General features: G+C 37.8%; 2 protein-coding genes and 1 long non-coding RNA gene across 7 annotated transcripts in view; 1 reads left to right on the forward strand and 2 right to left on the reverse strand.

Moving 5' to 3' along the window:
* PHTF1 (putative homeodomain transcription factor 1) overlaps window positions 1–18,756 on the forward strand; it is a 59,137-nt gene extending 40,381 nt beyond the window's left edge. The window contains exons 14-22 of one of the 5 annotated variants that reach the window (XM_032486993.1): window positions 68–199; window positions 709–795; window positions 3,162–3,317; window positions 4,276–4,371; window positions 4,809–4,934; window positions 5,499–10,387; window positions 10,592–10,703; window positions 11,881–11,943; window positions 16,595–18,756. In XM_032486993.1, coding sequence (XP_032342884.1) covers window positions 68–199; window positions 709–795; window positions 3,162–3,317; window positions 4,276–4,371; window positions 4,809–4,934; window positions 5,499–5,519 — 618 coding nt within the window. In that variant the 3' untranslated portion in view covers window positions 5,520–10,387; window positions 10,592–10,703; window positions 11,881–11,943; window positions 16,595–18,756. Of the gene's footprint in view, window positions 1–67; window positions 200–708; window positions 796–3,161; window positions 3,318–4,275; window positions 4,372–4,808; window positions 4,935–5,498; window positions 11,944–16,594 lie in introns of those variants that run through there. The other 4 variants (XM_014566401.2, XM_014566402.2, XM_032486995.1 and 1 more) reach the window with 4 other exon arrangements.
* On the reverse strand, window positions 49–5,610 carry LOC116665870. Its single transcript, XR_004322621.1, has 2 exons — window positions 5,473–5,610; window positions 49–808 (listed from the first exon to the last, which is right to left on the reverse strand). It is a non-coding gene; the product is annotated as an uncharacterized LOC116665870 (long non-coding RNA).
* Window positions 12,398–21,220, reverse strand: part of MAGI3 (membrane associated guanylate kinase, WW and PDZ domain containing 3) — a 219,058-nt gene continuing 210,235 nt past the window's right edge. The window contains 2 exon segments of the mRNA XM_032486989.1: window positions 12,398–15,346; window positions 16,842–16,980. Of these exon segments, the coding sequence (XP_032342880.1) occupies window positions 14,250–15,346; window positions 16,842–16,980 (1,236 nt within the window). The 3' untranslated portion in view covers window positions 12,398–14,249.

Consider the following 21,220-nt stretch of genomic DNA (forward strand, 5'->3'; position numbering starts at 1 on the left):
ATAAATATATAAATATACAGTGACACACATGTTCATTTCACTTTGTGATTTTTTTTTTAACTTCTAGAGATTTTTATTTGCAAAACTCTTCAGCCATATTACTTCTGCCAGGAAAGCTAGGAAGTATGAAATACCTCATTTCAGACTTAAAAAGGTGGAGAACATTAAGATATGGTTATCACTGCGTTCCTTTCTAAAGGTGAGTTTTATTTGACTAACAGTGGAATATGCAGGAATACTCAGAAAACATGCCAAGTGGAATTTCTGGTGGCAGATGCTCAGTGGGCAGTGTAGTTCTGTGTACTGGACAGACTCTGTCAGTGGCTGACAGACTGGACAGCCAGTTGGGAGTGATCTATCTACAAAGCTGGTAGAGGTACGTACATAAAAGCTTAGAAAGGGAAAAGAAAATTTAAATTCCTACGGCAGAGTGATAAACTGAATGTTGCATCTTCTTCTAACTTTTTGGCAAATATTTCAACTGAAAGCATGTTTGTGCATCAGTCACATCCTTAATTTGAATAGCATGGATCTCAGAGCTTAATTAAAGTTGAAGATGTCCAAAATATATTAAAATCCTGTGTCAGAGACTTCTTATAAATGTTTATTTTCACATTGGTGTAGTAAAGTTCAGAGTATGAATGATGTGAGGGCTGTTGCTGGCTCCAGCGGTGATGTAAGACGTTAACGACGTGTCTCACTCCACAGAGACGGGGCCCGCAGCGTTCAGTGGATGTGGTCGTGTCTTCAGTCTTCTTACTGACACTTTCCATTGCTTTCATTTGTTGTGCCCAGGTAAGTTTCAGATCTGTTTCAGTGAAAATGGAAAACAGCGTTCAGTTCTGCTTTAAACCAGTTCACTGTGGTTAAGTGTGTACATGTATATAATATTACTAGGTGCATGGCTGAAATTTCCTGTATCCTCACTCATTTTTTTGATTTACTTACTCTGTCAGCCATTGAGAGAGGTGTGGTCAAGTCTGCCCTGATGGTGGGTTTATCTTTTCCTCTTGTTTCTGTCAGTTTTTATTTTTGCTCTCTATATTGTTAAGCACTATAACGGGGTGCATGCAGATTTAGAATTGTTATGCATCTTCTTGGTATATGGACTTTTACGTCCTTTATTTTTTTTCTTAATCCAGGATCATATCATTGCATTTAGTTACCATGTCTCTTTAATCTCCTTTAATCCTGAATAGTGTCAGGCTTTATCTTTCATGACCTTATGAAATGTCTCTATTTCTAATGTTTCTTAACTTGAAGTCTACTCTATTTGATATTAATTTAACTACACCAGTTGCGTTTTGATTAGTTTTTGTATGCATATCTTTGTCTACCTGCTTTCACTTACTTTGTCTGCAGATTTTAGTTGTGTCTCTTATAATCAGCGTATCCTTCTTTGGTTGCTTATTCCTTAATCCAGCTGCACAGTTTTAGTGTTTTGGAATGTCTCGCCCAGTTAAACTTAATGTAATTGCTATAATTACAAATGTTATTTGGTTCTTATTTGGTCTACCTATTAATTTTCCTTTTTCTCTCCCTTTTTGCCATCTTTTATTAATTAAATATTCTTTAAGATTTTATTTAATCCTCTCTGTTAACTTTGTATAGGTTCTTTTACTCCTATTGACCCGAGTTTACTACATCCTTACTTATTATAGTCTAATAAAATGATTAATTTGCCAGTTGCTTGATAGTGCCAGGATCTTACAACACTTTATCTCATTTACATACTCACTTTTTGTGTTATTAGTATTCATTTCAATTTTACATGTATTTAAACCTACAAGATGTAATTATTGCTTTTTGTAGTTAATGATTCATTTAAATTCACCTGTATATTTATCCTTTTCATTACTTTTCATTAGTTTGTGCATTTCTTTGTTTTTCTCTGAAATTAGTTTCTTCCTGCTTGAAGAATCTGCGGGTGATGAATTCTCTGTTTTTGTTTGTTTGAAAATGTCTTTTACCATTTTTATGTTGGAAGGATATTTTCACCGGGTATAGATTTCTAGGTTGTAGTTACTTTTCAGCACTTTTAGGATTCTGTTATAATTTCCATCTTTTATCTTGAGACATCAGTGTTAGTCTTATTGCTGCCCTTTTAAAAGTGATGTCCCTTTTCTCTGGCTGGTTTTAAGAGTTTTTCTTTGTGTTTGGTTTTATAGCAGTTTGGCTGGGGTTTGTGTATTAGTTAGCTCTTGTGTCACGCTGGGGAAGAGGTGAGCCTAGGTTGCTACTAGCTGTCACTTTCCTCCCCTGTGTACTGACTGGCAGGAGTGAGTACCTGATTCAGATTCGGTAAACATATTCCCTCTTTTGTATTAGAAATGAAAATCTGAGGCATCAGTGGCAGACTTTGGAGAAGACAGGTCAGGAGGGGTCAGTGGGGTCAGTAGGATGCTCAGACAAACTGAAGCAGGAACAAGCCAGAGTTAGAGGGGAGCAGTAAACAGGGGTCTTGCAAGGCAGTGGAACTGGCTGAGAGGAATGGAGGTGGGAGCCAAAATGGCCCTGGTGGGAGATGGAGAGGGCAGCCGCCTGCTGTTTCCTGTTTTTCAAAGGCCTGTATTCAGTTTCCATGAGGGTTCTCTGTATATTTTTCAGTAAATCCCATTTTACCTTGGGCTTGCTTGGGTAAACTTTTTTACATTTCAAGCAATGAAAATTTTGAAGAAAACAAAAACTTTTACCTGGAAACTTGACACATCACAGGCATTGGTAACTAGTGGCAGCTGCTGCTGTCATTCAGAGCCTAAGATGGAGAAAAGGACTGACCCTCAGGATTTTCTGCTCATGCCGGTGGGCTGGGCCACATGTTTTAGGGAGTCAAATGCAGATTTAATCCTTTGAAAAATGGGCACCAGGTAATTGTGAGTGGTCAGAGAACTTGGAAATGCATTCGTCTTACTGTGTTGTTTTCCTCCTTGGTTACTTCCAGACCCTTGCTGTCTTTCATGCAAAGGAGAAAAAACCTAGGAAACTTAGAGAAATACATAATGACTAATTACATAGATAATACTTTATGAATATTAAAACTCTCCTGCCTTGAGTATTTAAATATTGGTATCTTGTAAATGTTTTTAAATTGCTAGAATAAAGGAGTAATTACAGATTTTAAGACAAATGAAAATCTTAACTGTTTTGGGTCCTTTTTATAGGTTCTCCGGGGACATAAAACTTTCCTGAATGATGCTTATAACTGGGAGTTTTTGATCTGGGAAACAGCTTTGCTACTTTTCTTACTGCGCCTGGCCTCACTGGGGTCTGAAACCAATAAGAAATACAGCAATGTTTCAATATTACTTACTGAACAGGTATTGTTTGGTCCCTGTCAGTTTGGTTCAGTGGTTAGAGACGGCATGATAAGGTTTGTGCAGAAGATTCAGGGTTGAGTCTAGATTCTGTCACTTTCTAGCTATGTGACCTTCCAGCTTAACAAGTCACTTTGCAACTATATGATGTTTCCCTTCTTGTAAAATGAGTATGTCTTCCCCACCTGCTCCCAGGATTGGATGCTACTTTGTAGTATAAAAATTATTTTTATTGGTGGTAATGGAGCATGCTTTTGGTCCCATATTCTATGTCAAGTATTAGATCTTTAGAATACCTATCATTAGAGTATGTTTAATAAGCTTCTTGAATTTCTTCTCTATCAGTCATAGAATACAACCAAGTGTTCAGAAAATATTTTCTCTTTAGTATGTGAATAGATATTAAGATTAAAAAATGTTTCTTATAAATACGGAGTAATATAAAGTTTTTTTTAAATTTCATGTTTATTTATAAGTTTTAAATAAAAATATCTGATATCATTAGTTTTTATTTTTTGCCTTAGAAATATAGTGGAGAGTTCTTCCTACAAGGCAAAAACTAAGGGGTTGGGAAGTTAAAAGCAGCTGTCTTCTTCCGGTCCATACATGTTTAATGAGGGTGTTGATTACTTGTGGGATACTGAGAGGAGCAAGATACAGTTTTTGAACTCAAGGAATTTACACTTCAATTACTATAGTTAATATTAATATAAAAATTTCCCTTGTTTTAATAAATTGCGTCATCATTTTTTAATTCATTAAATAGCTTTTCTTTGCCAAATGTGACTGACTGAGGGACGGGGGGTTGGGTACATGACATATGTGCTCTGTAGAAATAGCTACTGGAATTTTGAAGTTTATTTTACTTGAAAACATTGCCCTCAGAGCCTGCCAAATTGAATGCAATATTTATATATATCTTTTCCATGGCATTTGCTTTAATCTGTATTCCTTCCCTTAGATTAATTTATATCTTAAAATGGAAAAAAAGCCGAATAAGAAAGAACAGCTTACTCTAGTAAACAATGTGCTAAAGCTATCCACCAAGTTGTTGAAAGTAAGTAATATCCCGTGATACATTTTTATTACCATTTAAAGTAAATCAGTGCTGGGCTTGGAGAAGACCCTAGTAACAGATAGATGCCAGGCTATGTAGTTTCAGAATGCCAGCCGGATAGTCTGGGGTTAATGACTCTGAGAAAAACTTTCCCATCTTGCTACCCAAGTTCTTGCGATTGTTGATGTCTGTGACCTTTTAAAAATTACACTTAAAAAAATCACAAATAGCATATTGCTTGAACCCACCTTTAAAAACTTAGCTAGTGGAAAGGTAGGTGAGAATCCATTACAGGTTTTTTTGAAGGTAGCTATTGACATTAAGGGAAGAGGCCTTAAGCAGTCATCTTCCCCTAAAACTCAAAAAACAGCCCAGAAATCACCGATAGCTATTGTGAAACCATGTATTCCATCTCAGTTCTTTTCATGTTTTTGTAGGAGTTGGACACACCATTTAGACTCTATGGACTGACGATGAATCCCTTAATCTACAACATCACACGAGTAGTTATCCTTTCTGCTGTCTCAGGTGTTATAAGTGATCTTCTAGGATTTAATATAAGAGTAAGTGTGATTACCTCTGGCAGCATCTGCCTTAGTCTTAAAATTTACTATATATGATAATCTTTGTTCTTCCCACTATGTGTGTGTCTGTGTGAGAGGCAGGGGGCAGGGGGAGAGAGGAAGAGAGAGGAGGGGAGGGAGGCATGGAGAGAGGGAGGGCCTGGCATGGAAATAACTCAAGGTAGAGAAATAGACATTTGAAATAGACATTCAGCTTAGATTTTCTCATTTTACACAAGTACAGTAGACTGCTCTTGAATGAAACATAAAAAGCAAGTTTGAATCTCACGTCTGTTTAATAGCATGGGCTGGGTTGGCTTCTGATCTCGGGAAAGGTACGGAGGCAGAATGAATGAAAACCAAAACCCCATGAGCTGCAGTATATCATTTTTGATCTTGGAAATTGTTAATGTTTTTTCTTGATGATGTTCTCTGGTTGCTATTGCCAGAGTTGGCACTTTTTTTCTTACGTAAAGGGTTCTTGATTCATAGTCAGGTAAGTGTACCATCAACCCCACCTGTTTGTCCTAAAACTCACTTATTTTGGTGATTTTCTTTTCTCAGCTGTGGAAAATTAAGTCATGAGCTGAGTCACGTGCCTGGACTCGCTCCCCTTGCTGGCATCAGTGCTTCACCTGTTAAGGAAAGAGATGACTGTAAGACCACGAGGACACCCACCTGCTTGTTCACCCGCAGAGGTGCCTCCATTCTGCCTAATCTGACCAGTGGTGCTTTCAGAGGAACAAATCCTTTTCCAACTGAGCGTGCATGCTAAAAAGCTGTATCTTCATGGTTTTCAAATAGTGTGAATAGTCAGGAGACTAAAGACCACTGTGTTATGGCAACATAAGGACAATTTTTTAAAGTTAGGAAATTTATTCTGGGCATTTCAGTGCTGTGACAGTTATATTTACTGGAAATACTCTTCTGGGTAACTATGGTAGTTGCCCAAAGCATGAAGCAAATATCCTTTATTGGAAATATGCAAATTCAGTACTTTTCTATTACAATCTATAGAATTGGAGATTTCATTTCTCTAGCAAAGAGAGATCAAGTTTAAACTATTCCAGGTTGAACCCAAATAAAAGAACTTTATTGGAGAATTTCAGTTTCTAGGCTTTTGTTGTTGTTGTTGAAAGAAAAAAGATAACCTTTTAAACTGTGACTTTCTGTTAAACTATGGAGAAAATTTTAATTAGTTTATAATTTTGAAGTTAATCCTAGTAACTGTATAGTTGTTGGTGAGAGTCATGCATACAAGGCACGTAATTCAGCATGAGAAACTGAAGGATACGCACACTCACCCACGTCCACCGGGCACCATGCTTTCTGTTTCAATCACCGGACTTGTGTTTCCCATGGCAGTGCTAAGTGAAGCATCAATAGTTTGTGTTATGCAGCTTAACGTATTCAACTCTCAGTACAATCTCAGGTCCTCAGTGTCTATATTCAGCCAAGCTCTGGCACTGATGACTTGGATTCTCTTGTCAGCACCCTCATCACACACACACAGGCATGTACATAAGTTAATGGAAACTCTCATAGTCTGCATATAATTCTTGCTCATTAACTTACTTGCTTTCAAGAATCTCTTGAGGCAGATTGAAAGCCCACATTTTAATAAGATTTTGTGACTTTTAAAATGGAAATAATTAAACTTAGTTATTACATGTAAAATATGTACATGCAAAATCAGGCTATCATTTACACATATCCTAATTTTTGAGGTTTAAAGATGAATTTCTCAAGGCGACTGAGGTCAGACCTTTCTGGATTCATATTCTTGGCTCTATCACTTAATAGCTTCATAATCTAAGGCAAGTTACTTAACCTTTTTGCATCTCAATTTCCTTACCTGTTAAATGGGGATAAAAACTACCTAAGGTTAAGTGAGATTATGATGTAAGGTACTTAACACAGCATAAAGTACTTAGCACTTAGTAAATCCACAATCAACATTTGTAATTACTGTTTAAAACCCTTTAAAAATCTTTTGTTGATAGATTCCTAACTGTGAAGATAGAAACACAGGGGCAGGGTTGCTGAACTAGAGGTGAATTACCAAAAGTTTGCAGCCATTCTAAATGCTTCCTGAGAGTTACAATTTTTTAAAAAGGTAAAACCCCACTATGGTGATTCACCTCTAGAAGGAACTGTTCTGTAAAGGCACGTCAGTGTCTCAACAGGTGGCTCATGGAAATCATGCTGGAACTATTTTCCATAAGGAACAATAGCAACATCTCAAATCCAAGACTGAGCTGCTCAGTGTAGATTTCAGGTGAACAAACCTAATGCCGTCATCTTTTTCTCCTACAGAAAACTGCTGTTCTGTGTTTTATGCAGTGAATCTTTCAGCTCAAATGCAGTATGTAGAATAGTTTACTCTTAAGTTGTTTCAGTTATGGTTTGATGGGGTATAATTGGTTTAAATGATTTTTCAGGTGGTAAAATCGTATGTAAGTAGAGCTGCTCATCACGGAAACTTGGGAATCATTTTTGACTCTTGGTCTTTCTCACACTTCACATCCAATCTCCGAGTCTTTGAATAATTATCTTCTAGGTATTTTCCCAGTCAGTCCTTTCTCCATCCCCACTTCCACCACCTTCATGTGAGTTAATGCCTTTTGTTTTTGAACAAGATTCTGCTTTTCTGCCCTTACATATGCATATTACCCCCTCCCCCATGCCTGCCTGTTCGTCTCAAAAGCTAATGTGTCTTTTCTGAAATGCAACTCTCATCATATAGAATCGATTAATGATTTAGGATTACTTTGAAGATAAAAATCCAAAATCTTTTTAGCAGAGTGTACAGGCCTACCCTGTTGAGTAACGTTTTGAAATCTTTATGTTTGAAAGATACTTTGTGCTGGGCATAAAATTCTAGTTTTCAAGATGTTGCTCTTTAATTTGTCTGTTGAATTATAATGTGCGTTGGTATAGTTTTCTTCATTTTTTTGTGCCTGGGATTTGTAGCACTTACTGGAAATCTGGATTTATAGTTCTCATCAAATTTGGAAAAATTTTGGCTGTTATTTCTAAAAACAAGTTTTCTCTCTCCCAGTCTCACCCACCTCCTCCTGGGACTCCAGTTCACATGCATATTGGGCTGTTTGAAGTGGCCGCATAGCTTACTGGTATTCTGTACGTTGTCCCCGTCTTCTTTGTCTTTAATCTTGGATAGTTTCTATTGCGGTGCCGTCAAGTTCACTAACCTATTTTTCTGCACTAATTTCCCACCCAATGTATTTTTGTCTATAGACGTTTGATTTTGCTTTTTTGGTTTTCATATCTTCCGTGTCTCTTTAACATGCTATTTCTTTTCTCCACCTTGTTAACATAATATTTACAATAGAAATTGTAAATAAGGACATTAAAACAGCTATCATTAGTGTCATTTGGGGTTTTTAATTGATTTACTTTTCTCCTCATTTTGGGTCCTATTTTCCTGCCTCTTTGCATGCCTAGCAATTTCTTATTGGGTGTGGATTTTTATATTGTTGGGTGTTGGGTTTTTGTGTATATGTGCGTATTAAGTATTCTCAAGCTTTGTCTTAGAATGCAGTCGAGTTACTTGGAAACAGTTTGATCATTTCAAGGCTTGTTTTTAAGCTTCGTTAGGTGGGCCTGAGCAGCCTTGAGTCTTGGACTACTTTTCTCCACTACTGAAGTGAGCTCCTCCAAAGGATTCTACTCGATGCCCTCTTCATGGTAAGGGTTTTCCAGTTTGACAGTAGGAACATGAACTATTCCCAGCTCAAGAATTTTTGGCCTGCTTCTTTTTTGGTGGTTCTTTCCCTGTTGTTGAGTATTTCCTTGTGCTGATCAACACTCTCCTAAAGACCTCAGAGGAACCCTGTGTGCATCTTTGGTACTCTCTTCTCTCTGTGCAGCTGTCTTCTCTCTGGTCCTCTGCCCTGCCAATTCTAGCTGATCTGGCCTCCTGAAATTCTTAACTCTTGTCTCCTCAACTCAGCCAGACTACTTGGCTTGGGTTGGGTTCCCCTTCTTGCACCACAGCCTAGCAACTGCCTCCAAGCGACCTGGGCAGTCATGGGGCTCACTCCATTTAATGCCACCATCTTTTACTGCCTGTTGTCCAATATCTAACACCCATTTTTTCGTATATATTTTTCCATTTTTTTTTTTAAAGTTAAGATGGGAGAGTAAATGTTTTTCTACCTTAGTAAATGGAACAAAGTTTACTCAATTGTTCAAGCCAAAGGCTTAGGGTTTTTCCTGGTTCCTCTCTCTTCCTCTGTATCTAACCTGCTGCAAAGTCACATCTGTTCTGTTTCCCCAGCTACCAGGCTAAGTCTCCTTCTCCTGGTTACTGTGCTGACCCGCTGTCCCCTCTCCTCTCTGGCCTCCCTCAGCCACATAAACGAGCTTAAAAATACGGAAACTATAAAACTGTATCATTCCTGTTTTCTCTTTCTGGCTCTCCCTGTGGTGGCCTCCAAGGCCTTCCTCATCAGGCCTGACTCCCTTTCCAGTTTCACCTTCTTGGTACCTGACAACCACACCACACTGGCTCCCTCCAGTTCCTCCATTATACCAAGTTCTTTCTTATTTCAGGTAGCGCCTGGAATATGTTTTCTTAAGTTCTCCCCTGAATGGCTTCTCAGCTGTCAGTTTCTCAGTAGGACCTTCTCTGATGACCTGAGTGACAGCAGCTCCCCGCCTTACCCTTTTTGTCAGTTACACGGCCCTGTTCATGTCCTTCATGGCACTTATCAAAATCAGATTATCTTGTTTATATTTTTGCCTATTAATTTTTTTATTTCTGTCCTTCCCCATTAGAATGTAAGCCTCATAAGGCGAGGAATTTTTGTGGTTTTTCACTCCTAGGTCCTCAGAATGCAGAAGAGTACCTGACCCCATAATAGGTACTCGATGGTACTCATTAGCAATGTATAGAATGAATGAAGAATGGATCTCAACTAATTTGCCATTTATGCAGTATTTTCCCTATTAGGATGGAAGACTTGTACTCTCAGTGCTTCATTTATTCCTGTACAATAACTTCTAAGAACTTGGACTTTTGTTTTAATCACCCAAAAGGAGTGAAATATAATTGACAACATTTACCTATTATTGAGAAATTAAACCAAGATGTATGAACTAGATTATGCCATTCATATATTCAATTGAAATAGTAATAACCCTAGAAAGCGAAGGAAAATACCTGTTCAGTTAACTTTACAATTTGTTGTATTGGGAAAAATTATCCTTCCTAAAATTGCTATGGAGGTCTAACTTCAAGCTTCCTAAATATGTATATTATGCCTCATGTATAATATAAACACTGAAAAGTCGAATATCCAAATACTTGGCTAATTGGGGTATGGTTTTCTTGACTTTCAGAGACAAGTAGAAAAATTCTAAATGCCGGGATGTCCTACAAAGTATAAGCTTACGGGTCTGTTTTTATTTTTGGTACATTGTATCTAGAGGTAAGTGAACCCATGCACTGCAAAAATAACCCTCTTGTAAGTTCGTGACGTTCATTTTTGACATTTTAGAACTACCGCTCTATAATGGGCCACATGGGTCTCACTCCCAAATACAGCATATGATTTGGGATAGTCAAGAAGTAAATTCATTAATCTCATGCATTGACTAGACTGTCATTTAAAGTAATCCTTTGCTTCTTGCAGTTACTGGTGCCCATCTAGAATAACGCAATTTGAATTTCACAATGTGCAGTAATTCCGTGCCTTTCCTGCAGCACGTTCTGAGCCTATACGCTGTAATGAGATATTACTCCAGGTAACAGATGGTGGTTGTTTATTAAGGACAAAATAAGCCTCTTGGTTTGCGTATTTGTTAGTAGTTCTGCTTGACCTTAATGCAAATATTGTCAAATAGACAAATACCCACAGGATTCTTTGTAAAAATATAGGTTCAGGTTAAATTAAAGCACTTGGCTATATTTTTGTATTTTAATTTTTATGTGCAAAATGCTCAGAGTTCTTTAACAGAGAATTCTAGTTCTCATAGACCTTCATACTCCCTTCTTACACTTAAGGCTTTACTTGCAAAAAGCAAGATTGAAAACAGATCCAAGTTATCGGATATCTTAAAGTAATTCAGTTAACTCAAGCAGAGAGTGTAGATTTCATGCAATGATTATGGCATGTGGTAAACAAGTCATCGCATTGCTGATAAACCTTAACAGCGTGACCAGTAAAGAGCTGCCTAAGTGAAATCTGTTATCATGTAAAAAGCACAAGTGGTTGTTAGCACTGGCGCATGCCAGGATGATGTAAGAAGTTGTTGTGATGTATTCTTCATAGCAGACTGAAACATCACGTTTTGTGACTGAAGTCTGTTTACGCCAGTGTCCCTTAGTCCCTGGACCTCACTGTGGATTGAGCTTCAGCTTAAACACTTCGTAGCGGAGGTCATTAGTCAGACTGTCACACAGTTTACCTAATTTGAGTACTCCTTGCTTTCTTAAAAACCCAATTCTTTTTGAATGTTGGGTATATTAAATATGAAATTCATTTGTCCACATGTTTAAAAGCAATTAACTTTTTCTACATGAGACTATTAAAAAAGGAAATAACCAAGATATTCTCATGTAGAAATAAAAAGCCAAATGCTTTTCTGTGTCCAAGACTTCTGAAATAGCAATTGATGCTGTACAAAAGCTACTTGGTCCAAAAAATTTGTTGTTAAGTAGGTTAGAAGACAGCATTATAGAACCTTACTAATCTCTCTAGGGAGGCAATGTGATGGCATCCCGGAACTTTTTTGCTCTTGTGATCAGTGAGGCAATGTGTCCACTAAACCAACAACAAAGTGATTTTGCTGTGACACCCACCTCCATGGTCGGGCTTGGGAGCCAGGGGTCTCATGTTTATTTTTAGTGTGGGTTCACGCTGGTAGGTAGGAGTTAATTTTTCTCTTCAAGAGTATTAAGTTAACCATTGTCTTGAAATAGGTTTTAGACTTCATTTATAGCAAGAATTCAAGTGAAATCAAGTCAAGACCCTTCATTCTAAAAGTAAGTACAACCTATAGCAAATAAAACGATTTAAAAATAACGTGAAATGCCATAGTCTGATGAAACAGAGTTTGTGACCTTGCGGTAACTGGACTGGTACTATTGTGTCCATTAGAAATGTCTAGGACCAATTTCCAATAAGACAAGTCCTTTTCTCTCCCTGACAGTATAAGGATTTTGGGGGGAAGCAAATTACTTATGCAAAGCTATTTTCCTTACAAGGAAGGGTATGAGGTAGCTGTAATGACTTTTACTGCTAATTTTAATCTTTACACATATAGCTATGCAGGAAAAGTCATCATTTTAAGAGTCTTCCTGACTGTAGGACTCTGAATGTTTGTTACGTGCAGAGACAAAATCTATTAGCGGACTCAGATCATGATGACAATTAGCTCCATAAATAGAGAGCAACATTAAATAAACCTGATGGTAAAAGAAATGCAGGCCATAAACATTCTGGTTTGGTTTTTTTAATATCTATATAAAAAATAACGAGCGATTTACAGATCTCTTTCTCTAATCAGAACCTCAGGTGTATATATAAAGGAACTGTACAATATATAAACATTTACAACCAGTACATCCATATTTTGCTTAGCATTCCAAGGCCACATTGCTAAGTCGGTATATAATCAGTACAGTGACAGGTTACTGAGGAAAGAGCCACTTCAGACTGACAACATATGACATCAAAGTTATGTCACAGTTAACAATAAAAATAGGATTTTTTATCACTAATTGTGGACTAGAGGGAAAATAAATCATTTCTGTGGTACTAAAATTTTAGCGTTTATCAAGCCTTCTAATTTTGCTCTATTCAAGTAGTTACAATAGGTGGGTAAATATAGTTCTGGATGAAAAGGGGGTTTCAAAACTCTCACTCTGGGAAACAGGTCTTATCTACAGGGGCTGATTCAGTTGTTACAGTGAAGAATTTCACAGTCGGACTCTGAGAGGGAAGGACTGGGACATGATGTGTTCACAATAACGAGATGAACCCAGGGCAACAGAACAAGTGTGTTCAACTACTCCATAAAATGGTTTTATTCTGAGTGCGCCTTTATTTATAGATGCTACTGAATGCTGCTTCCGGGGGCTGAAAAACCTGGATCTATTTTATGGAGTTAAAAACTCTCAACCTTCTAACAAACATTTCTAATTGACTTACAAATTTTTTCTGCTTAGCTTGTACAAAATTTCAGATGTTTAGTCTCCCTTTCTTGTGTTTAAATGTTAATGTAGCTAGAAATTAAAATGAAATAAGATCTAGCAAAGACTGTCTCCCACCACATTTGTCCTCATGTGCTGAGCCCGTCCCAGGCAGGTTCTGCTTCTAAACACACGGACTTGTACAGCTGCTACCAGAGGGGCTGGTACTCCACCTGGCAATGGACTGTGGAGCTGGTTTCCTAAGTCCCTCTTCAAAGACGTATTGTGTATTAATGACTAATGACTTAGGAGTTGGTTCAACTGAAATACCCAGACATAGAAATTTCGTAGTTTTTCTTCAAACAGCGATAAGCAGTATGGTCCGCGTGCTTCGTTGTGGCGTTACAGTAAAATAACTGAAATAAAAAGGTGGTCTGGGATGCTACAGCGCTTGAGGGTTGGGTAACATAGCAGGAGGTGAGCTCTTAATTGCCTGAAGTATTTTCTCCTTGGAACATACATTTGTTAAGTCATATCTTTAACAGTGACTTGAAATACCTTATGCAGCCGAAATTAACATAAAAAACTGTAAGAAGGCCAGTATTTGACTACATTTTTTTTCTTTACAGTAGTGACGTTTGAGGTTGTATTTTTATACTGGGACACCATCAGTAGCTGTTAGAAGCAGCAACGGCCGCCTTTAATGAGTTGACAATCTCTTCTTCTGCAGGGGCTCAAATACGTCTCTCTGTAAACATGCAACATGCTATTGAGAATATCAACTTCCAAGCCAAAGCTAGTTTTTTTCATTAGTGTGGAAATATGTTTGTGAGAAGGATAAAATAGATATGATACAGTAGATAACCTGGCACAAATGTAACGGGAGCTGTGACCACGCTGTGGGTATCACTGCGTCGTGTGTGGGGACGCCGGGTAGACGAGCTGGTGCGCGCGAGGAGGGGCAGCCGGCGGGGGGGCGGTGGATTCGTAGCAATCCTAAAGGCCCTTCATGCAGCCAGCTAACTCGATGCTCAAATTAAAATGTACTTAGGTGTGTTTCAGAATTTCTGAAAAATTTGATTTTTTGGAGGGGTAGGAAATGCTGCTTTTTAATAAGAAAAGGTGACAACTTGTGTTTCCTTGTTTTACGCCGAAGGTCACAGCCGCTTCTCGGCCACACCAGTAGTGCCTGTGGCTCTGCCTGCACTGGGCACCTTCCACGGCCCTGGCGTGATGGGTGTTTTCTTAACTGGAGAACCGCTCTCAGGTCTGAGCCCTCCGCTCTCTTTGTTTTTGTCAGCCGCCTCTACTTCTTTGCCTTTGTGATCTTCTATTTTGTTTAAAACCGTTCTTTCTTCGGGTTCCTGCTTCAGCTTCTTTTCTGCCATTTTGACATTTTCTCCTGTTTTCTCTTTACTGGGACTTGCTTCTCCTAAGGTTGCTTTCTTCCCTTTTTCATTTTCCGACACTACTCTACCAGCAGGGTTAGTCTTTTTGGATGGAAGAGAAGTTTCATCCGTTCTCTTGCTCTTTTTCTCTGGAGACCTGGTTCTGTTTTTTCCGGGCTGACTGTGGTTCGGATCTCTCCTGCTGACACCTGCGCTTTCCCTCGCACCTGCGCTCTGCTCAGCACTGTCACTGGCACGGCCCCCTCCTCTTCCACTCGCACTTGGTTGGTCTTTGCTCCCTTCAGGTTTTTGCTGCTTCTTTGGGCTTGAAGACTGTCCTCTGCTTTTTTTGCAGTGATCTTGTCCAGAACCTGCCCTCGTGCTGATCTGACAACTTTTATTCTCCCCTTTCCTGGGGCTGAGTGATCGATCTCTGGGTCTTCTTTTGGGGTCATTTTTTAGAGGACTGGGAATCTTTTCAGAGGAGTGCTCCTCTGAATAGCGACTGGCTGACTTTTTGGGACTAGCAGATCTACCTCTTTGCGTGACACCATTTTCTACTTTCAAGAGATTTTTCTTATCACTGTGCCCATGACTGTTGGGTGGATCCCTTTTATTCACATTTTTATGGAGAAGAGATTGATGCTTTAAATCAGGTTGATTTTCATTTAAAGTGCTTTTCTTTTCAGGCACAATGTCCTTGAATTCTTCTGCCCTTTCACATATCTGAACTCTCATTAAAAATTCTTCACTTACTGGCACATGAGACTCTTCAAATATGGAAGCAGTGTGTGAAGATGGGGGAAATGGTGACTGTTCATCATAAATCACGTTTGAAGATGAAGGACTATTAGTATCCCAATCACCTAAAAAAAGTGATTTGAATAGAATATTATTACATTTTAGAATTATGAATAGGAACAATTAAGTTTTGAACTGTGACAGCCATTTGAATTGTACTAACTGCTTAAACAGCCTGAGTATTTTAAGAAGTTTATGTATGTTTAGATCTCTCTATATAAAGCCAGATGTATACGGACAGCTGTACTTGAACATGAAGGGTAGGTTATTTTATATATATATACAAAATAATATTACACAAAATAATTAGAAAAATGAATACTAAGTGAAGTATATGATGTGTAGATTCTTTATAAATAGTAAAAGCCCAATTAAAAAAACCTTAAATAAATAATAAGATCAGACCAAAGTACCTGGTCCAAGCAGCTTACTGATGTAGCTGTTACTGACGGACACAGCTTAAGGATAGGCCAGAATCACTAATAAAGGAGCCAAATTATGGTACCAGAATGGAATTCATGGGCATTTGTCAATCATTTTCTTGCATTAAGCTGCCAAATTTAATGTCAAAAGGAAACTGAAAAGTGCAGAAGATAGAAGTAGATGTATTTAATTAGCATCATTTTTAATTAAAAAGAAGGAAGTGATTTACAAGACATGCAAATTTACCAAGTCTTTTTAAGGAAAGACCAAGAAAAGCCCTGAAAGCCTTAATGTTGCTCAGGTTTCACGTAGGAGCACAGACCGGAAGGAGCCAAACCTGAAGAAGGAAGAGAAAAAGCCTAGGACTGTGTAAAAAAAAAAAATCACAGCGCAGTTAGCAAGGATGTCAACCGGGAACGTATGATTTACAAGCAGATTGTGGAAGGTAATACAGTCAGAGAATTATAGGCTGGAAGGGGGCTGTAGGAGGTCACGTCTACACTGATCCCTCAAATGCTCTCCGCGGGGAAGGGAAGGGAACCAGAAGGGACAAGGGCTAAGTGGTGTGGTATTTTATTTCTAGACTAGTGCACTCAACTGAAAAGCAGTGATTTTCAAATACTGTGATATTTCAAAAGCATATGATGAAACCAAGGAAGTTTAAGGTCAATACAGGAGTACAAAAACGGTCCCTGGGTCCAACTCCTTGACTCCAGGTAGGGCTATAGCAACTCGTTTTTGACAATGACCAGAAAAACCTCAAGTTTTTATGTTAACTCATTAAGAGAGAAACTTATCTTACTAGGAGGAAAAAAACAACATTTGAAGAGATTTCAAATGTTTTTCATGACATTTAAATCGTTTGCCTCTAATGTTCTTATTTTTTACAGACACATTTCTCTACAAAAGCAACTGCTTTCTGCTGAGACTAGCCTAACATATGTAAGTTCCAACGAAAGTCCTACATGAAGTCACTTATTTTGTAATATTATTATTAACTCTGCTATGTAACTGACTTTAAGATGGTTCTGGTGTTTACCTTTGAATTAGCTAGCAAAGTATCTATCCCCTTTTCCCTCTGCCGCCCCTTCCCTAACATACTCAACTTTTCAGCAACAAGTGAGCTGCTTTACTTACCGTGGTCAGGTATCAAGCCAGTTCCTGGCCTCAGAAGAAGAAGAACTTTATTTCCACCGGCCTGAATGAGCTCAATTGCTCGAGTATGTGTGATGCCTTGTGTAGGTTCCCCATTGATCTCAACAATCTGGTCACCAACCTGGACGGGGAACATTCACAGAAACAACATCAAGTTCTGCTCTGTCAATCCTGGAGCGCTCAACTCAGCCGAATGACTCTCTTTCATCTGTAAAATATTCAACTCGTACACTGCTCTCATGCTGGAGTTGAGGAGTAGATAGATGGCAGCCTTTACTCCATAAAAGTTTATGTGACCACAGTAAGCAGGATCTGAGCATCCTGAAATCAAGACTCAAATTCTAAGTTTTCAACCAAAGGTTAAGTGGTGGAAGAGGTGAAGACTCTGACCCACGTGACACCATGGAGCTACCTCTGATCCACCTGCGAAGGGTCCTTCCCGACATGAGCTGAATCTTCTGAAACCTGGGCAGGTGGTGCCTCATCTTTGAAGCCTTTCCTGGCCTCCAGGGAGAACCGCCCACTCCCTCCTTTGTGTTGCCACTACACCCTGTACTTAGACGCAGCATTAGGTAAAGGGAATATTTATAGGTTAAATCTCTCAGAAGATTCAGCTTGGAGCACATACTATTATGAATACTCATTTAAAACCAATAACTGGCTTACACTTCATGACTTTAGTGTACAATGATTTCCCTAGAAAACAAAAACTAGGGAGCAGAATAAGATGCCTCAGTGACGTTCTATTTACTAGAAATGTTGTCTGCAGTTATTTTAAAAGAGAAAGGAAAAACATGAATGGGTCAAGTATAACTTTTACAAAGGACCTGATTAAAGATAATGATGGTAATGATTTTAAAATATATTCTGGATTTTAAACTATATTTCAGGGTGACAAGCAACTGGAGGGTCTTGGCTTTCAAACGGAAAAACTGAACAATGGACAATTACTGAAATTCCAAAAAGCATGTTTATAAGAGCTCACTAAAACAATCCAGACAGAACAGAAGAGGATGCAACAATTATTTAACAAAGGTTGGTAGGACAACTCTGTATCCAGAGACACAGCAGAGCACAGTGGCCGGGAAGGTGGGCTTAGGAGTCACTGTCATGTCTGTGGTTCACTCCTGGCTCGACCTTGGCCGAGCAGAGTAGGTCTCACTTTCCTCTCTGTTAAACGGGGATAATATTAGCACCTACTTACCTCCTGGGGTTGTTGGGAGGATTTACTGAGATAAAAACATAATCATGATTATATATCAAGCACAAATAAATGTTAGTTTTCAAATGATCTATTTTCTGCTTTTCCAAAAAAAAGATTTAAAGTGTATCACGATGAAGAAGGTTTAACTAGTCTGCACCCCATTCTATACAATGCAAACATTTTCAAGTAAACTATGAAACAGAATGAGTTGTTGCATATTTATGGGAAAAAAAATGGGAGTCTTACTCATGAAGAAATGGAGGGTATCACAAGATAGATGGATTTAACATATAAAGTGGAAAAAAAAACCTTAAAGAAACACCAGCCAAAGTAAGATGGTAATAAATGTAATAGGATGGAGAAAAATAATAAAAATAATTAATAAACCCCCTTAAACCTAGAATAAGTGAAACAAGAGTCAGTACCCAGATTTCATCTAATAAGTGAAGAAAAATCATTTTCTGAAGAAAACATAATAAATTAGCACCAGATATAAAATCCTGCTGATAATTAGAGAAATGAAAATTAAAGGTGATACTGTTTGGAGCATGTTTTGGGTATATCTTGTAAAAAACATGATTGAGGTTATAAGTAATCTCAGTCACATTCTTTGGCTTAAATTCACTGTCCAAACCTGCGTATTATTCTTTTTGCACAACAAATAAATTGCAATAAAACTTGTAATTGAACAGATTTGCCACCAGGTGTCATTTTTGTTTAACTAAAACTAAATTAGGGCAAAAGAGAAGAAAGCCATGGTTTTAAGATTTATGGTAGAGAGGCCTTCGGGGAAAAGTTCTGAACTGGACTATACAGAGCTAAAGATAAAAAAATGGAACCTTTGAGAGGGAAATATAAACATTCTTTTCAAAGTTTGTTAACTTTAAAGAATTTAAATGTGACAAGAATTTTAAAATGGGGAATATATCTTTTGATAAGAATAAAAATTCAAAATCAGAAAAAAAAAAAAGAAAAAAAAAACCCAAAACAAAATATTCAAGGTCACATTTTTTGTAGAATTGAAAAATAGAATATGGGGGACAGAAAAAATAAATGGAAGGGAGGGGAAAAAGAGACTAGGAGAACCAAAGAAGAAGTAGAAAGAAGGGACAGAGAAAAACTATGTTCCTTAAAAAGGTCACTTTTCTGGATAAAGAAAATGTGGTATATATATGCAATGGAGCACTACTCAGCCATGAAAAAGAATTTTAAAATGCCATCTGCAGCAACATGGATGGACCTAGAGATCATTCTAAGTGAAGTAAGTCAGAAAGAAAAAGAAAAATACCGTGTTATCACTTACATGTGGAATCTAAAAAAAATGACACAAATGAACTTATTTATGAAACAGAAACAGACTAGAAAACAAACTTATGGTTACCAGGGGGAAAGGGGGTGGGAAGGGATAAACTGGGAATTCGAGATTTGCAGATACTACTATATATAAAACAGATAAACAAGTTTCTACTATATAGCACAGGGAACTATATTCACTATCTTGCAGTAACCTATAATGAAAAAGAATATGAAAAGGAATATATGTGTGTATATCTATGACTAAAACATTATGCTGTACACAAGAAATTGATACATTGTAAACTGACTATACTTCAATAAAAAAAACAAAAAAAAAAACCCCAAATAAAGTCACTTTTTAAAGGCAATCTTGCAAGTTTTTAAAACAGCCACTAAAAAAGTATTAATATTACCAAACAGTATTTCCAGCACATTGCTTACATTGTCTTATAACCCACTTAAGAACCTACAATGCCTCCCAGAGGAATTGCATCCCAGCGACACAGGCTATGGCTGACGTGGAAAGCACACAAACTGGGTGAGGGACAACAAGCCTGGGTCCCCCTGTGGCTGGGACTTAGTCTCCTGGAGCTGTAGTTTTAAATCTGTAAGTGGGGGTAGCGCCACCTGTCTCACAGCGTTTTTGTGAAACTAAAAGTAACACAAGTGAAAACACGTTGTCTGGAAGACAGCCAACTCGAATTATTATTTAAATCTGATTTTGTTCTATGTTAAACATTTAAGTCTGACACTATTCTGTAATAACTTTTTCAATTCAGTGGACTTCTCATTCCTTTAGCCCAGAACCTTTTGTTCTCCTCTCTAAATCTTAATAGGCTTTAAGGGCCAGCTGAAGACTCATTAAGTTTACAGATCCTTTCAACATCTTCCCATCTGTAGTAAAAGTTAGTATTTTCATGTTTTAGTGAATTACGCTGTTTGCTAATTCCTTCACATAGCCCAAGTCCTGTCTACCCAGTAATAAGTTCTGGACGTTAACCTTAAATATTAAAAAAAAATCCATTCTCTCATTATGTAGAAATATTAACCATGCCTTCTGTTGTTTCAACAAATCTCTATGGAGCAGCTACTATTAGTAGTCAAGGCACTGTCTCAGGTGCTGAAGATACTGGACTAATTGGTACAAAGTCAGGTTGTCAGCCTAACAGAAAAAACAAGGGAGAAGAAGAGAGAGGCAGGAGGGGAAGGCAGAGAGGATGCTCAGGTGGCTCCAGGTGCAGGTCTGAGCTGGAGTTAAGCACTCATCTTTTTGGGCAGCGCCTGCCCCACTGAGTTGTCATTAACGACAAAGCTCCCATGATCCTTACACCAGGTCAAGATTTTGATAACTGAGTAGCTAGAAAAATAATTCTCTGAAAAGCTGACTTATTTTCTTAAGAGTTTAAAACAAACCTGGGCATAGCAGTAATAGCTAATTTTTTTTTTAATTTCAGGGTTTTTTTTCCCCCAAATTAAAACTGATTCAATCTTAGAATTCATTTATAAAGAATAACATGTTTTGGAAACAGACTTTGAATCCCTTGAGGCCTCTTTCTTTGCCTTTGGTGAGATTAGTGCATCTGGAGGTTATATTTGAAAAGAACGTTTCAATTATATCCTAGTTTTTGGTTTAATTGGATTTTTTGATACAAAATACAATAGATTTTAAAAAAAACTTCCATATTTAAACTACTTAAACAGCTTCAAAAAAAAAAAATGGTGGGGAGTGGAGGAGAAAAAGGACCAAGAAAACCAGAAATAAGTATGACATCCCATAAACAGTGCCTCAAACTGCTCTTAGTAGAATTTTGAGAAGTTTACTTGGGCCGTGTATTTTACATAAGGTTCTATGTTTTGCAGG

Source organism: Camelus ferus, chromosome 9 (genome assembly GCF_009834535.1).
Source record: "Camelus ferus isolate YT-003-E chromosome 9, BCGSAC_Cfer_1.0, whole genome shotgun sequence".
In the NCBI taxonomy this organism is placed as follows: domain Eukaryota; kingdom Metazoa; phylum Chordata; class Mammalia; order Artiodactyla; family Camelidae; genus Camelus; species Camelus ferus.